At 41.5% G+C, this 18456-nt stretch overlaps 1 protein-coding gene across 3 annotated transcripts in view; it reads right to left on the reverse strand.

The window, feature by feature from the left end:
• Nucleotides 1–18216, reverse strand: part of Fbxw8 (F-box and WD repeat domain containing 8) — a 117802-nt gene extending 99586 nt beyond the window's left edge. Inside the window, exons 1-2 of one of the 3 annotated variants that reach the window (XM_021257386.2) lie at nt 17831–18216; nt 7689–7793 (exon numbers count right to left, since the gene is read on the reverse strand). In XM_021257386.2, the coding sequence (XP_021113045.1) occupies nt 7689–7793; nt 17831–18127 (402 nt within the window). In that variant the 5' untranslated portion in view covers nt 18128–18216. Of the gene's footprint in view, nt 1–7688; nt 7794–17331; nt 17430–17830 lie in introns of those variants that run through there. The other 2 variants (XM_004843712.4, XM_021257388.2) reach the window with 2 other exon arrangements.
• Between the last annotated feature and the right edge of the window lie 240 nt (nt 18217–18456).

Below are 18456 nucleotides of genomic sequence, written 5' to 3' on the forward strand. Positions count from 1 at the left end.
GGCACACAGATCTAAGCAAACAGGTTTTCTCCAAGGGCATACATGTAGTTCACAGTGCAAATTCCACACAACTGGCCCAGTTTACTAAAATCCCAAGGTGCCTCGATTAAAAATAGAAAGGGGGGGGGGGAAGCCCTCACTTGCTTTTATTTTAAATCGTAAAGCAGCAGGGCATTCCATTCAACAGAATGACTTTTCCCCTGTTTCAAAAATAAAAACACCACAAGAAACCAATGAAAATGCTGCTTATATTTATTACTTTGTGGTTTATTTTAACAATTTAAGAAACAAAGCCAATCCTACAAACTACTGGCTATCCATTGTTATCTTCATGTAAAAGCCTATAAAAATCCTGGTTTCATAAATCACAGCCAATTTAATCACTATACATTAAAAGGATTCTATTTAGGATTTTCTATTCTTATAGATGTGCTCTAAAAACTAGGTTAACAACAACAACAACAAAAAACAAATCCAACTGGCCATAGAGAGAAGAATTCTGGTGGACAATTAGACCACTGTGTTGCAAATTAAACTGTTCACACCTGCAGAATAATCTCACCAGCATAACCAATCTACCCTGAAATGCAGCCCTATTGTACCAAAAGGGGGATCTCTTCTTCCACTAGATCCTATCTTTCACTGATAAACTCTTTGGATGAGAAAACCAGCAGCAGATGTGAAAGCCACATGGCTCTCTACAAAGCAGGAGAGCAAAAAGCAATGTTAAAAGAAATGATTCCTTAAACAGCAGCTCGCTATCAAGAATGAAGATATTATCATCTTAATGCTGACTTTGTGTAAAGCAGCTAACTATCAGACCCTGTTCTAAGACTTTGGCTAACAGCATCAGGCTCAAATCCAGGAGTTGGACTCATTTAGCTACACCCTTGTTTTCAACCCTTGGGAGCAGGGCCAATGTGTAAAGTTAGAATATAACAAATCAAATTTCCAAGGGTAAAGAAGACAATACAGGTACTCTTAATGCAATTGATAGGCTTTGAGCACAATTTACACTCAACGCATTTTTTAAAGTGAGTTTTAGCTTTTAAATAATTTCCATCATTTCCTAAAGACACACAGTCTCCATACAAAAGCATTTGCCAACATATCCACTTAAGTAATAATGTGGCAATCAAGAATATCAATAAGCCTTTCAAATTCATATTTAAGTAGAAAAATGACTAAACACAATGCTTTATAAAAAAAGTACCTCCTTGAGACCATATGTTAAGTGAAATAAATCAGACACAGAAGCTTAATTATCACATAGTTTCTCTCAGATAAGAAACCCCAAAAAATAAATAAGCAGCAAAATAAAAGAAAATAGGAAATAGGGAGATAGATCTTTTGCAAAAGGGAAGGGGACCAAGACATGGAGGGAAGAACTAAGATGCATTATGTACATGCACCAACTCCCCACAGGGGGTGCAATCATTATGCACTGAAAACATGCACTACTAACAAATATGTACTGAAAAAGTACACCTACAATCCGGCTCTCTGGGAGGCTGAGGATTACAAATTTAAGCTCAGGCGGGGCAACTTAGAGACCCTGTCTCAAAATAAAAAATAAAAAGGTAGCTCAGTGCAAAGGCCCTGGGTTCAATCCCCAGTACTGGGAGGAAAAAAGAAGAAGCATAATACCAGAACTCTCTAAACTGTCTGAATCATGTCGGACTTCACTTAACTGCCACAGTGATAGCAAGTCCCAGAGTACAAATTTATGGTTATAGTTTTCACCACTCAAACTTTCTTAATATTTTGAACTTCACACTCTTGGGGTGCCTTGGGTTTTAGCATGTAGTTCTCTTACTATCATTCAATTTTACTGAGCACTGTCTCTTGAAGATGTAAACACCTGTGTGAAATGCATTATGGACTCCAGGATGAAAATGATAACCACTAACAAACTAATTTTTTTGGCAGTTGTGGAGAATGGATACTCTGGTATCTTCTAGGGAACATAACTATTCATCAAAAGCCAAATGATCAGCAATCGTACATGCTTACAGAAAATCAAAGGAAATCGGTAAACATGATGTACATTAACAAAAGGAAAGACAAAAATCATACAATCATCTTAATGGAGCATTAAGAAAGAGCATTTGAAAAAAAAAAAGAAAGAGCATTTGACTAAAATTCAACACTCTTTTATGATAAAAACTCTTAGCAAATTGGTATAGAAGGAATGGGCCTTAATGCAATAAAGTCCACACATGACAAACTCACAGCTAACATCATGCTCACTGGTAAAAAGTTGAGGGCTTTCCTTTTAAAGATCAGGAACATGACAAGAAAGCCCATACTTGGCACTTCTATTCAATACAGTGCTGAAGTCCTAGCCAGAATAATTAGGCAAGAGAAAGAAGTAAAAGACATCCAAACTGGAAAGGAATGAGTTGCACCGTCCTGGTGTACAAATAGGGTCTGAGATACAGAAAGTTCTAAAGATTCTACCAGGCACTGTTAGAACTTATAAATGAATTCAGTAAAGTTGCAGGGTACCAAATCAACATGAAAAAACAATAGTTTTTGCATCTGTTAAAAATAAACAAGCCCATTCACAACAGCTACAAAAAAGTATTTTCATCGCCGGTACCAAAAAAAAAGTACTTTCAAAAAAGTTGAACCAAGGAGGTGAAAAGACCTGTATAATACACTAAAAACTATAAACATAAAAGAAACTTAACACACAAATAAATGAAACATAGTCCTGTGTTTATAGACTGAATCAATATTGTTGAAAGATCCATAACACCCAAAATATTCTACAAGATTCAAGGCAATTTCTATCAAAACACCAAAGATATTTTTCATGGAAAAAGAAAAAAACCTGTAAAATTTATATGGAACCACAAAAGACCTTGACTAGAAAAGGAACCTTGAGCAAAAAGAACAATGCTGGAAGCACCACACTATCTGACTTCAAAATATACTACACAAAGCTACAGTAATCAAAACAGTGTGATGCTGGCATTGAAAACAGATACATAGGCCAATGAAACAGAACAAAGAGCTCAGAAACGAACTCATCATTTACAGTCACTTGATTTTCAACAAAAGTGCCAAGAACATATAATGGGAAAAGGCAGTCTCTTCAATGAATCACGCTGAGAAAACTGGATATCCACATGGAAAGGAATGAAATTAGACCCTCATCTCACACTTGTATTCAAATATCACCTCAAAATGAGTGAAAGTCTTAAAATAAAGCTTGAAATGATAAAAGTAGTAGAAGAAAAGCTTCATGACACTGGTCTGAGGCAATGATTCTGTTAGATATAATCCCCAAAGAACAGGCAACAAAAACAAAATTAGACAAACAGGATTAGATCAAACTAAAAAGCTTTTATACAACAAAAGAAACACTGGGCCGGGGATTTAGCTCAGTGGTTCCACCGCCTGCCTCGCAAGTGCAAGGTCCCGAGTTCAGTCCCCAGTACCAAAAAAGAAAAAGAAAACAAAACGAAGAGAAAAGCTATGGAATGGGAGAAAATATTTTAAAACCATACATTTGAGAAAAAATTAATACGCAAAATATATACAGAATTCAGCAAGAGAGAAATTACCCAGTTTAAAAAATGAGTGAAGGACCTGAAAAAACATTTCTCAAAAGAAGACATTCAAATGGCTAACAGGTATATAAAAAAGTGCTCAACATCACTAATCAGAGAAATGCAAATCAAAACCACCTCACACCTGTTAGAATGGCTATTCTAAAAAGACAAAGGTTACGTGCTCAAGAAAATATGGAGACTTCAAACACCGTTGGTGGGAAAGCTGATTGGTACAGTAGTTATGGAAAAACAGAGTGGAGATTCTTCAGAATAATAAAAATAGAACTACCATATGATCTAGCAATTTTGCTACTTGATACAGATCCAAAGGAAAGCAATTCAAAGAGATATCTGCACTGCAGCTTTATTCACAAAGCCAAGATATGGAGTCAACAGATAAATAAAGAAAATGTGGTATATATACACACAACAGAATACTATTTAGCCTTAAAAAAGAAGGAAAGCTTCTCATTTTTAAGAACATGGATGAACTTAGAGGGCACTATGTTAAGTAAAATAAACAGGCATGGAAAAACAAATACTATATACTATCATGTACATATGGAATCTAAAATTCAACTCATGGAGATACAAAATGAGACATTGCTTAAAATATACAAAATGTCAGTCAGCAGGAAAGAGTCCAAGAGACATATAGTACAATACAGTGGTTGTTAATAACAATGTTTTGTATAGTTGAAAATTGCTGAGAGTAGATTTTAAGTGTACTTACCACAAAAATGTGAGATAATTTGAGTAGTTTGATTTAGCCACTCCACAATGTATACATATTTCAGAACATCATGTTGAACATAATATACAATTTTGTCAACGAAAAATAAAGTGAATTTATTAAAAAATCCAGATGTAGCGGCACACACCTGTAATCCCAGCTATTAGGCCGAGGCAGGAAGATTTCAAGTCCAGTGCTACCACAGGCAACTTATCAAGACCCTGTCTCAAAATAAAAAATATATAGGGCTGGGAATGTAGCTTAGTGGTACAGTGCTTGCTTAGCATGCATGAGGTCCTAGGCTCAACCCCCACTAAGGAAAAAAAAAAAAAAAAAAAGGAAACGGGAAAGGAAAGAGGATAATGTGGGAGAAGGAAAAAGGAAAGATCAATCTCATATACTCTTGGCTAAAGAGATAAGAACAAGAGAATAATTTTAATGACATAAACTCTTGTCTCTTGAAGTATAGCCAAAGTCACATAGGCATCATCTAGTATTATGGTTTAGATCTAAAACATCCTCCAAAATATTCATGTTTGGAAGGTGACTGGGTCACCGGGGCACTATACACCAGTGAATGTGCTGTTGGGAGGTAGATCCTGGTCAGAGATGGGTCACTGGCAGTGTGTCCTGGAAAGATACACTCTTGTCCCTGCCTCATCTCTTCTCTCTCTGCTTCCTAGCTGCCACAGGATGAGCAATTTTTCTCTGCCATGCCTTTCCACCATGCCATCTTTGCCTCGCAGCCAGCTAACTATGGACTATAAAGACTGTGAGCCAAATAAACCTCATCTTCTTTATGTTGTAGGTATTGAGTATTTTGTCCATGCAACAGGAAAGTTGAGATGTTGCTGCAACTGTACCTGACCATGTGGTTTAGAAGCCTTTGGAAAATGTTTGGAGGAGGAATTCGGAAAAGTTTGGAAATACAGGCTAGAGAAGCCCTAGAATTTGTGAGCAGCGCTTCATGTGCTATACTAGTCAGAGCTCAGAAGATCAGAATGTTAAGAATGTGCACTGTAAAGGCCACACTAATGAGATTTCAGTTGGGAATAAGAACTTCATTGGCAGTTGGACTAGAGGTCCTATATGTTACACTCTGGCAGATAATTTGACTTCATTTTGCCCAGGTGCTGAAATTTTGCACAAGACTGAGATTAAGAGTAGTGGACTAATTAATAAGGTGGAGGAAATTTCAAGACAGCCCTATGTTTAGGCTGTGGTATGGATACTGCTGGCTGGTTTTAGTCAGAACTACATTGGGAATCAGGAGCAAAATGCAGAGGTAAAAACTTTTGAGTTTCATCAGAATGGAAGCAACTGCAAAGTTGAGAACAAGGACAGGATGGTTTCTGAAAAGATTAACATTAGGCCATGTACTTTCCATCAGGACAATATTCAGAAAGATGGCTTAAATGCATCTCAGGAATTGGCCAGACTCCACCTTTTGCAGGCTCAAGGGTATAAAACAGTACAGGTAAACTTCCTTTAAGGACTTTGCTTTAAAAAGAGGGCCCCAGGGCTCCTTGCTCATTCAGGGCTGCCAGAGTTCAGCCATCCAGGCACTGGAGGCCACAGCAGCCATGGTACAAGAGGGCCCACCTACGACATGAGTTGGCAGAGAACTCTGGTGTCATTCATGTGGTGCTGGTTTTTCAGGAATGCAGAATGCAGGAGTTGTAGGGTCATGGGGCCGGGGATTCAGCTCAGTGGTTTTGCCGCCTATTGCGCAAGCGCAAGGACCTGAGTTCGATACCCAGTACCCAAAAAAAAAAAAAAAAAAAGAGTTGTAGGGTCATGGAGGCTTCCATCCAGATTTCAGAGAAAGACCTAGGAGGCCAGGCAAGAAGACCAAGAAGGCAATGCATGATACTGTGAGAGTAAAGCCAAAGATGCATCCCAAGAAGTTTGAGGTGCCAAGAACATGTAAAATCTGCCAAGAAAAGCTATAGACAATGAGTAGAAACTGCTCAAGACAGTCATGTGACCTACAACCAGCATAGGTGGTCACAACTAAGTTTGCCTTGACTCTCAGAGGACACTTTGGACTTGTGCCTTTCAGTAGTGCTGAAACTGCTAAGACTTTGGCAATTCTTGGAGATGAACTAAATGCATTCTGCATAATGAGATGGACATGAATCTTTTGGTGGCCAGGAGCAGAATGTTATAGTTTAGATCTAAGAGGTCCCACAAAAATTTCATGTGTTTCAAAGGTGACTGAACCATGAAGGGTACTACGCTCAGTGCATTAATTCACTGATGAATTCATACTAAATGTGCTATTGGGAGGTGGGACCTGGTCAGAAGAGGTGGGTCACTGGGAGTGTAACCTGCAAAGGTTTTCTTTTTTGTTGTTTTGTTTTGTTTGAGGCAAGGTCTTACTACATAGTCCAGTCTGGCCGTGAACTCACTATGTAGCCCCCTCAGGCTGGCCTCAAATTACTAGCAATCCTCCTGCATCAGCCTCCCAAGTACTGGGATTATAGGAGCACACCACCACATCTAGCTGGTAGGGTATATTCTTGACCCCAGCTCCTCCCTTCTCTCTCTGCTTCCTGGCTGCCATAGGGTGAGCAGCTGTCTTCCACCATCCCCCTTTACTATTGTTTTTGCCTTAGAGTTGAATGACCATGAAATAAACCCACTGGAAATTGTGATCCAAATAAACTTCTCCTCCTTTAAGTTATAGGTGTCAAGCATTTTGTCCCAGGGACAGGAAAGCCAACTAATACACCTAGCTATAAAGGTAAACTACCTGGCCCCACCCCAGACCTCCTGAATACAAATATTATGTCATGAACATTCTCCCATGCTTCATGCACACATTCCAACATTCCACTCCATGGGCATATGCTCCAGAGTCAGCATGAGATAGGTGCCGTTGATCAGCAATTGCTTTGGTGTTAGTTCTCACATGCCGCCACTTCACTGTGTGGGACCCTGATGTTTAAAGGGTAATTCTGACTATATGCCCAAAACATGATTTCATTGTTCTGTCCCTAGGCTGACACTCAGCTACCACCCCTACACCAGCCTGATTTAACCAAGGACTCACATGTTTGCATTAGAAACCATGAGTACATTACCAGGATACGCTAGCTCAGTAAAGGCTGCAGCCAGAGTTGTCAGCCTTGAGCTCAGTGCCACAGGTCAGTCATAACTCAGATTGCAGTGAGAAGAGAGCTCTTGACCAGTCACAGCAAGATAAACTACAAGTGTTGATGTGTAGCATAATCCTTTAAGTTCAAGGTTGATTTGCTTCAAGTAAAGATGCTAGGCAATTCATTAATTCTACAGAGTCTATAATTCTATAAAATAAATTTCTTTTACCCAGGAGCTACCTATACTTTAACCACACATTTAGAAAAATCTTGAATATGTTAATGATGGCTTACCTGCGCACACCTTCCTAGATCTTTCCTGTCCAGATATTGAAATATATTGACTGCCAATTCATAAGGTAGTTGGACATCAAAGAAGGGCACATCATCCATTTCATTCTGAGGAGAAAAAAAATCTGCTTACAATTTGGAGATATGAAAATAACTCAATATTTGGAGCCGCTTTAAGTGACCACAGATATTACTAGGTGGTGACAAAAGGGACAGCTATTTCCGAGGAGGGAATGCTCTCCTGAGTTCACAAAGTAGTCAGTCATACAACTAATTCAAAAGTCACCAGATACCCTCAACTCTGACCCCCACAAACCTAAACGCCTCACATTCACTTGTGAAATCCACACTAGTTTCCTGTAATGCTCTGAAAAGGAGAAGCAGGGGTGCTATCTTACATCCCGGGGTACACGATAGGAATCGGTGGAAAAGCTTGGGTATTCTCTCCTGATTTCTCAGGACAGGTGAGCAGCAAAGTGGCCAAAAAAGTGAGCCTAGAAATCAGTAAGGCCACTCTTCCTCCCAGGACAACTGCTACTCCCCCCAACTCAGAGGGGAGTGAGTACCCCCAGCTGCAGAAATGCTGACCTGAGTCACTGAAGTGTTTTCACTAGGGAAAGACTAGGGCGGAGAACATGAGCAAAAAGTAAACAAGTGGAAGGCAGCTCTGGGTCGAGGTGAACACCATCTTTCCTTGAGGTTTCCCAATGCTCTTGGGGCTTACGCTGGTTAACCTGAGCGAGCCAATGCAAACAAAGCAGTTCTTCTTCAGTGTCATTTATTAATGTGGAGAAATGAGAGCTCGCCTGCCTTTGGGTAAGCAATTAGAGATGAGGTAATAGGCTTCAGCTGAGAGATAAGGCTGTCATGACGATCCCGATAGCACAAAGGAATATGAGCACAAAACAGAGAAAAGCCAAGCATGCATGTGCACCCCTTTGCCTGTTCCCAAATCCACCTGCCAACGTTCACTGTGTTATGTGCTTCTGCAAAGCCGGGGAAAGCTGTGCTCTTTGTCCCAACAGAACTCACTCAATAAAATCCATTTTTAATAAGCTTTGGCTGACATCAATGACTTATTGGTTGCAAGCAAATTGTTAATTCACCACTCAGACACAGCAGTTTTATGTATTTCGAGGCTGCAGACTCAAAATAGAAAATAGTCTCAGGATTGTTAAGGGATTTAGACTCTGATTTAGAGCACTGATTTGGACCCCACTAAGATTCAGAACAAAGATTGTTCTGGAATTATATTTCTGTTCATCTAGGAGCCTCAAGGCTAAAGAAGAATCAGGAATATAATAAAGAAAGGTGGTGCTTAACTGCAAAGCAGTACAAGGCGAAGTATGAGGGCCAAAAAAGATCTCTAGAGGGGGTAAAAAAAGTGAAAAAGAAAGAGAGTTGACAATTCTCTGTTGGAAAAAAAAGAACAGAATGTTAAGTCAGGACAGAAGTACTGGCCGTACAGAGGAAAAAGGAAAAAAAATCTGCAATGGTAACTGGAAGGCACAGGGGTCCCTGGCTTAAAAAAAACAATAGGAAGTTATTAGTCTAATGTTGGGTGAAGTCCCCCCAACACACACACACACAACTGGCTTCACTTGTGAACAAAGAGGTCCAGCCAGGTGCCTCAGGCCTTTAATCCCAGCACTTGGGAGGCTGAGGCAGGAAGACTGCCACCGGCTCGAGGCCAGCCTGGGCTATATAATGAGATCACAGCCAGCCCGGACTACATGTAAGACCCTGTCTCAAAAGTGGAGGGGATTACTCTCAGCCAGAGACAACTGGAGACTCCTCAACACCACACTTGAGGGAGTCACTGCTGGCTATGTAGTCACGTAAGACAGACTACCACTTGCAACCCTGGACTTCCTCCTGCTTATTCTTTTGGATTATTCTGACCATAGTGAAGTGGAAAGGCCTGCTTCACTCACTTGTGAAGAAACAACAGAAAAATATTTCTTAACCTCATATAGCTAGAACAAAGGCAGGAAAAAGCATGCACTCATTCAAACTGACATCTCCTTTAGCAATGTGCCAGGTCTTTCTTTAGTAGGTCCCACTCAGGATGCACCATTAACTAGTTTCTGGACTTGATGTGACTTGGATGAGGCGTGAGACATCAACATTTTTTTTCTGGTATAGAAAAGTCAGACCTCTGACTGCAGAAGCCTTCCATCTTATGCCATTCAATTGGCCTATTCTCTAGTCTCCATCCTCCTCTTGGAATGCAGCAGCTCTATCGTCCCATAACCCCAATCCTGCTACTATCCTCCTTGTTCCCAGCCACTATCTTTTCTGGGATGAACACTACCTGAAGGGTCAGAGCAAAGATTCCAAATGATGAGCCCAGTTCTGCCCCTTACTAGCCATGCCTCTAGGCTAAATGCATGTAAGCTTCCTCACCTTCAAACAGATACACTATAACTACCCTACAAAATGGCTATGATTTTTTTAGAATTTTTTTTTTTCTTTTTCCAGTACCAGAGATCGAGCTCAGGACCTTGCACTTTCAAGGCAGGCACGGGGCCACTGAGCTATATCCCTGGGCCCCAAAACGGCTATGATATTAGGACTAAAATGAGACAACACACAGAAAAGCCTCAGCACAAGTACCAGGGTGAGTATGCAATAGAGGATTATGAATACAGCTATTTTCTTTTCTCAAGAGTAACTCCAGCTCCCCTTTCCTTCTTTAAATATTGTTAATCTGGCTCACCTCCTGTGGTACTCCTAAATCAGCTTGTTGTTTACACACACAGGATACTTGTCATCATACCACAAGCAGATGACAGTCGGTAATAGTAGTAGCAAGGGGATGGTAAAGCAAAGGTTAGTCACTCCAGAGTCTCATCACTGGAAGGATATACACAAAGCAGCTTCTCCAAGAAGATTCAGAAATAATTAACAACTCTAAAAGGGTATTCCTCCATAATCACTCAGGAGGGATTTTCTCTGGTATATATGGTGGATAAAAAGGATACAAACTGCCAGGCTGCAAATGGCCAGTAAGCAGTGTTATAGCAAGCACGTCAACAGTCAGAGATGTCACACTGCTCTCACTGTGAAAATGCAGTGTTCTGTAGGGCAACCACTGCTCCAAGGCACTGAACTCTAACTACATAAGCACCAACATTCCAGAGACAACCTTTTTTTGTTTAAATCACTGTGCTCTTAGAATTACATCTAAACTCTAAAATGATCTTCAACCCAAAAAAGTTCAGGCCCCAGGTTTTCATGCTGATGATGTTCCCTGTTACTACCAATCGTCAGGGAATGAGAGGAGGAAAAAAGAAACCAATATACCAAATGAAGGAAAGCAAACCAGTACCAAATATCTTAAACAGTATGTAGACCCACAAGGTTAGGACACCAAATCGTGAAGTTTCATGCTGCATGTGTGGAATAATTGTGGCAAGACATCCATCCAATGGCTCTTGTAGTGGATGCTGTAGTGAGGTCACTCACACTCGTCCTCTGGGTCTGAGACTCACTCCCAGATGAGAATGTTGTCTGCCACTAGCTCACAGCTGAGTCCCTTCCCAGACACTACTATGGCCAAACAAGCAGCTCCACCAAAGCTACATCCTCTCCCGCAGGGCAGTCTGTTCCATTAACTAGTCAGTGCCTGGGCAGATGCCTGGGCCCTTTGCCCCTACCTGGACCTTTCTACAAGGCCAGCCTGCAGGTATATGAGAGTAATGTCATATACCAATCAAACAAGTACAGTAAATTAAAGGTTAGGTAAGTGATTTATGTACTCCTGTTTGTTATTACTGGTGACATATCATTTAGGAAACACCTTATAAGGATTAACAGCATGTTTGACCTGTGGTTGAAAACACAACTCTTTTATAGGTACATAGGACAAGGATCTCAAGCCACATTCTGGAAAAAGGGTGCAGCCCAGTAACCATGTAAAGCCTAACAGCTCCAGCAGAATGCTTTAAGCACTCACACTTAGTATTTCCCAAGTCAAAATTTCACTTGCTACTCACGTGCAGAGAAACTCCTTGTTATCTAACAGACACTATCAGACGTCTACCTAGACCATGGTGAAGCAAAGAGCCACCCAGAACCTTGTGACCCACAGTAATCCAACTCTACACTGACACTGACTTAAACACCTGAAAATGGCTAACTTGGCATTTCTGTTATGTGCTAAGAAGGAAGAATTTAAAGACACTGTTAACAGGAATACAAGAAAACTTAGTCACACTATTTTTGAAAATCAAAGTGAGTACATTGTTTAGGGAATAACTGTGCTCCCAGCAATAGGAGACTTGCCAAATGTATGCTTTAGAAGACCAATAAATTCAAAGAATTAACATTCCTTCAAATTCAAGGAAAAGCATCTGATAACGTACAACTTGGTTTTTAATACTGTGACAATAGCACAAATATTCTCTACCATTTTTAGTGACATGTCCTATACTGTACATCAAAATCACCAGTTGAGTGGTTTTTTTAAATGGCCTCAGCCCCACCCGGACCTACGCTCCAAAATTCCACTGGTGGGACTCAAGCATCATTTTTTCAAAGGTTTGTTATGCACATTAAAAGTTAAGAACCACAACCCTGAATCACAGGTGGTTATTAAAAAAGAAAAATCCACCCCTTCTTTCCCAATCAAGGGGAAAAAATACACAAAGGGGTCACATTACTTTTGTTAATTTAAGGTCAGTGAATACTAGATTTTCCCAAAGTCTACTGGACTTACTCCAAAAATGCTGAGAGAAATTGCAAATGGATCCATCCCCAGGGAGGCCGATTTGTACTCCTATGTGCTAATGTAAGACTAATTCTGCAAATGGATTGGTTTTGTGCCTTACTGTTAGAAATTCAATCTGTCTTCTCTTGTTTAATAGAAGAAGGGATAATTACTAAGAGCCAAATCAGTACAAAGTGAAGAAACTGACTTAAGGTTTTTGTTCCCAATGTATATCTCCAGAGCAAACAACAGGAAAAAGCTCTCTACGTGGTGTTTTGAGAAGCTGAGAAAAAGCACCTCGGGTTCAAATAAGAGATCTGCAATAACATTTCTAACAAATCAGAGATGGAAAGGAGGCTGTTTTCTAAAGGAGTTTATCTCGGCACTGCACATAATGCAAAAAGCTGAGCAGAGAGGACCAGCTCAATCACAATCAGAAGGAATGGAGGGGGTTCCAGTTTCACCTGTGTCTTCTTTAAGAGGGAAAAGAATTGGTTGACTGGGGGAGGGGTGAGCCTGAAACACTCTGAAAATAAATAAGTACACATTCTGTCTCAAAATACATGTTTTAATATGCACAAAGGAAAAATGAACAACAGTAATGTGAACAATGGTAGCCTCTGGGCAATACCATTATGGGAGATTTCTGTTTTCTTTCTAGTCTTCTGAATTTCCTAAATATTTCTATAGGAAGCACGCAGCATGTTTTTTAAAAATAAGATGACTTACGTTCAAAACACTGAATTCAAGGCCATGCCCAGTGCTAGGGGAGGGCAGGTGCTTTTGGCAAATGTACAAGAAATGGCATTACATCCAAAGAGCTACAATCTTTTACAGAGATAACTCATCCTCACGTAAAACACACATACAGAAGACTACAAGAAGCAATACAGATAGTTCCCTAAGGTATTCCATAGTTCATTAGTAAGTCAGCTGTTTAGAACTTGGAAATCATTTCTCCAAAGAAACAACATTATAAAGAGAGGTTAAGCTCCCAAGAAGTCAACAAAAAGCCAATTTATCTCTTAACTCTGAACCTTGTTCCCATGTCTAGCTCTAAGGAAGAGCGAAAAGTATTCAATACGTATTTGTTGACCGCACACACAGATGATATGACTGAACTGTAACACTGCAGGCACATGGTATGGTAGATGTATAATAAATGTCCATGACATTTGCTTTTTTTTTGGTGTGGTATGAGGATTAAACCCAGAGAGCTCTGAGTTACATAAACCCAATTCTTTTTATTTTTTATTTTGAGACAGGGTCTTGCTAAATTGTCTTTGAACATGTGATTCTCCTTCCTCAGCTTTCCAAAGAGCTAGGATTACAGGTTCACAGGTGTGTACAACCATGCCCACCTTATCTCGTCTAAAGTTTTTGTTTACAGGAATAGGCTTTCCAATTTTAAAGCAAACTCTCATTCACTACCTAATGGTATGACTTCCCTAGGGACTCAGGCAAGGGAGGGAGGTAGAAAATGCCAATGTAAAGGACTAGGGCAGTGATGGGAAACCTTTTAGAGCTTTCAATGGTGAAAACAGCTCACATGCCATAGGTTTGCCACCACTGGACTAGGAGAACTAGTGCTGGGGGATCTCAGGAGGATGGGTACGGCTGTGAAGGAAATCAGTGTGGAGCTAAACAGGCTGAACCTCTTCTTTCAAAGCCCCCTTTCTGTCTAAATAGGACCAAAGCTTTAGAACACAGAAAGGACAGTTGGGGAGGAGGTGATCCCAGCTGGTCAGAAGCTTCAGGTCCCAGAGGGGTATTATGCGTGAGTGGATTTGTTTGGCCAAAAGTTCCAAACACTCCAAGCACAATCCCAGCATTAAAATTGGCTATATAATTTGTAGGCCCCAGTATGAGGCAAAAATGTGGAGGCCCTTGGTCAAAAATGATTAAGAATTTCAAGACAACAGCACAGCATAAAACTGAGTAGAGGGTCCTTCTGAGCATGGGGACTGTGTGACCTCTCAGGCTGCATCCCTATGAGGCTGCTGGCCCTGGCTACCATGGAACCTTTGCATGTGCTGTTCTCTGCCTGGAGTCCCCTCCACTTTCCCTGAAATGTGACCTTCCCAGAAAGGCCTTGTTGGATAGTACTATTCAAAATCATACTCCCTCCCATGACACAGTGACACACTCTATCCCCTCTACCTTTTTCTCCAGACCATTTATCTGGCAATTCTCTGTCCATTATCTAGTTCCCTCTTCCCCAGAATGTAAGTTATAAAGGGAGCACAGATTTTTTTTTTCTGTCTTGCTCATTGCTGCATTTTCAGTGCTTAGAAGACTGCCCAGTACTAGGAAGCCACTTAATGGGCACTGTGGAATGAATGAAGCCCAATGGCTTCAAGCAGCAAACTTCCAGTGAAGACATGACCTAAGTTACGAGTTGTTCTAATATGTATTCACATTGATCGTTTCAAAATGCACCCAGAGGCCTGCTAATTCATGAATATGAAAAAATACATGGAAATGATAATAAAATCTTTTTATTTAGAGGAAGAAAAACTGGGGCAGGAGCGAAGAGATGGAATTTAAGCTGAGCCTTAAAGGAAAGGCAAAGGACAGCAAAGAGGAAGGGAAGCCATTCCAGGTAATTCAATGCATGAGTTCACCACAACAGGAGAGAACCAGTCAGCAGCAGAATCTCAATCTGCAAGGGTCTATCAACTCCTGAACCCAGAACCATAACAAAGGCTTCCTTCTTCCATTAATGTCATTCTTTCAGATAAAAGAAACAAGAGACTCTCTTGAGGACAGAAAATATATCCATTCTGTTTACTGCAGATTCCCCAGCACCTCACTCATCAGCACTATACTCATCAGTATATGCTGAATGAAAAGGAAATATATTCCCATCTGTGCTGCTTCAAACAGCCACCTAAAGTAGACATCTGTAGCTATTTCCTGTTTAATATCCACTCTGTCTTCTTTTAGGAAACCTTTCTACTACAACTCTTACTCAACATGGCTTAGGTGCAGCATACTCCACACTTCTCTCCAGGTATGGGGATACAAGTCTGGACAATGTGAATCAGCGACTCAAAATCGGTCACATGACCTAGTTTGGACCAATAAAAACTCAGGTTCATGAATTTAGCTGCACAAAGGACAGGCTCTGTTCTCTTCCCCCTGAACTGCTAAGTTGACAGAACATAAGACTGCAGTTGTTGGAAGACATTTTGTCCCCAAGAAGGTGATCCTGCTGTGAATGAAGAGAAAAAAGGAAAACAGCACCAAAAGAAGACCTCCAGTTACATTATGTAAGCACCTGGAACAAGTACCAACCAGCACTTGGAATTTTCAGTCATATGAATTAACAGATTCCAGTTTGAATTTTTAAAGCCAGTTTGAGTTGGGTACTTGCCACTCTGCAGCCCAGAGATGTGAATAAAAAATGGGACCAAGCAACGGTAGATCACAACCACCAACTAAAGAAAGAAACATACGTAACTATATTCAGGTGGCTCTATCTCCAGACAGTCTGGATTAATGGAGAGAGAGGGATGAAAGTGTGCTTTGTTTTTAAAACAGGGTCATACTATGAAGCCCAGGCTGGCCTTAAACTTGTGACCCTCCTGCCTCTGCCTTTCAAATTCTGGGATTACAAGTACTTTAACAAATTAGAGGTGCCCCAAGGTTGGATGCTGCTCATAAGTAGAGCCTAGAAGTACCTAAAGTGTTGATTCTGAAAGGGGCAGGCTTTTTCCAACTGCTGTCCATACACAACTTGGATTTGCTGTGCCCCCTGGATCTTCCCCTAGCTTCATTTTTAGGATATATTATTTACTTCTCCACTACTTTTGGTATCAGTGCCCGAGTGTTACTGTCAGAAAGCCTTGAGGATCAGGATTTAAGATCCAAAAGACCACAGTAGAGAACAATGTCTCAACATCCAATCATTTGGGGGTTGCCCTCTGTCAAGCAATTGATTCAGCAAGTCTGGGGAAGACCCAGAACCTGTATTTTAACAAGATTTCAGGTGATTTTTATGCCAGCTCAAGTTTCACTTGGTGAAATTCAAAGTTCAGAAGACCTAAACTGAGCATGTGGTATGCACCTATAATCTCAGCTACTTGGGAGGCTGAAGCAGGAGGATCCTCAGACTGAGGGCAACCTGGGCAACATACCAAGATTGTGTCTCAAAAAAAAAAGAAGAAAGAAAAGAAATCTGAATTAAAATTCAATCAATGCCCAGAGTTAATCAGCGGGATAACACTGGGCAAATCACAGACAACTTCTTCAAGTCTCTTCATTTGTAAAAGGAGAGTTAACACCTACCACACAGGACTGCTGTGTTAAAATTAAGGCAGAGCACAGGACAAGACATATAGCTAAAAAATCCCCTCAATTTTGCAGCTATTAATAGTTTGACTAAAACTACACATTATATAAAATAATGAGCCATTACTTCTTAAAACAATTTCCACTTACAGAGTTATTCCCAATTGGAAAGCTACAGAAATTTTAAGCCTAATTAAAATCAAACCATCAAGGCCTGCTGTCCTCTCCTAATCCTTAACCTGGGAGTCATGAATCCTGTCAAGTGATGTTGATTCTTCTCACTTAGTGAATGGGGCTATTTTTATAGAGAGGGCCTCCAACTTCCTCTAGAAGACTCATAAAAGATAAGAACTACTATCCATCTTAAGGCTACTCCCCCAAAGGAGTCAAAGTTTCTCCTTTTTCCCATCTGCTTTATTTTTTAAATATATACAATTAGAAAAATTAACACAGTGTACAGAGAAATTTAATTTCTTCATACCTACTGCCTGGGCTCTCCTCTCCAAAGACAACCTTTGTTAAAAGTTTAGGTATCCATGAAAGGAGCACAAGTAATGGGGAAAAAATAAAAACCAAGATACATCATGTACAGGTACAAACACCCAATGATAAATGTAAACGAATTGTATACCTAAAACGTACCAATAAAAGAACTTAAAAAAAGTTTGGGTATCCAGGGCCAGGGATTTAGCTCAGTGGTTCAGCCGCCTGCCTCGAAAACGTAAGGTCCTGAGTTCGATCCCTGGTACCAAAAAAAAAAAAAAGTTTAGGTATCGTTCTAGAGCAAGATTGCTCAAACTCATACTTACTGATATTTGGGTCGATAATTTTTTGTGGGTCTGTCCTATAGGATGCTCTCGAACACCTCCGGCCCCGTGTATGCCCAATAGCGGGCGAGCCCACGCGCAACACACACTGAGTCACCCCAAAACGTCTGCAGACACTGCCAAACCTGAGGGGCAAAACAGCCCCCGGTTGAGAAGCAGTCTGCTGAGACCTTATGCGTGCACAAACATGTGTGTGGGTACCCCTCCCCATCCCTCCATTGCCCTATGGAAAAAGTTAACTTTCCAGGTTATTGAGGGGTTCATTCTGGGGGCGGAGGCCGGCCCGGGGTCGGTAGCAGGGGACCGCCACTCACCAGGTCGCGGATGAGCTGGTCCACCAGCTGCTCCCCGCCCCCCGCGCCTTCCCGGGCCGGAGGGGAGCGGGAGCGGCTTGCAGCTTCCCGCCTCTCTGCCTGGGTCGCCTGCGCCGCGGGGGGCCGCCCCGCACCCTCCAGGAGGCCCTGGGCCAGCGCCAGGTACCCTGAGGCCTGCTCGCCGCGCCCGACAGCCACCTCAGGCCGTCGCGGCTTCCGCCGCTTCCTCAGCGCTTGGGCTTGCGCCAGCTCCTCCTGCCAGCGCCGACGGAACTCCTCCAGGCCGTGGTCGTCCATTGTCGCTGCTCCGGGGCCTCCGTGCCCTCCTTCGCCCACCGGTGCCACGGGACAGTCCCTTCACGGGAAGTGTCCGCCGCGACCGGAAACCGCAGGGGTAGCGCTTTTGGGTTCCGGGCGGACGGCCACGCCTCCGGCCCCGCCCCTCGAGCTACCTGAGCGCACAGGGAGCCAGCACCCAGCTTTACTGTGTATGGCTTTGACAAGCACAGACTGCTCCTTCATTCAACAAATATGCCTTGAACCACTTCATCGAAATACATGGTGAATATTTAAATTTTAAAAAATTATTACCGTAAAAGACATTGCCATGAGTGCCCCTCGGAACA

This window comes from Heterocephalus glaber, unplaced genomic scaffold, assembly GCF_053883595.1.
Source record: "Heterocephalus glaber isolate CG9 unplaced genomic scaffold, H.glaber_assembly_v1.0 deba00001687, whole genome shotgun sequence".
NCBI classification, from domain to species: domain Eukaryota; kingdom Metazoa; phylum Chordata; class Mammalia; order Rodentia; family Bathyergidae; genus Heterocephalus; species Heterocephalus glaber.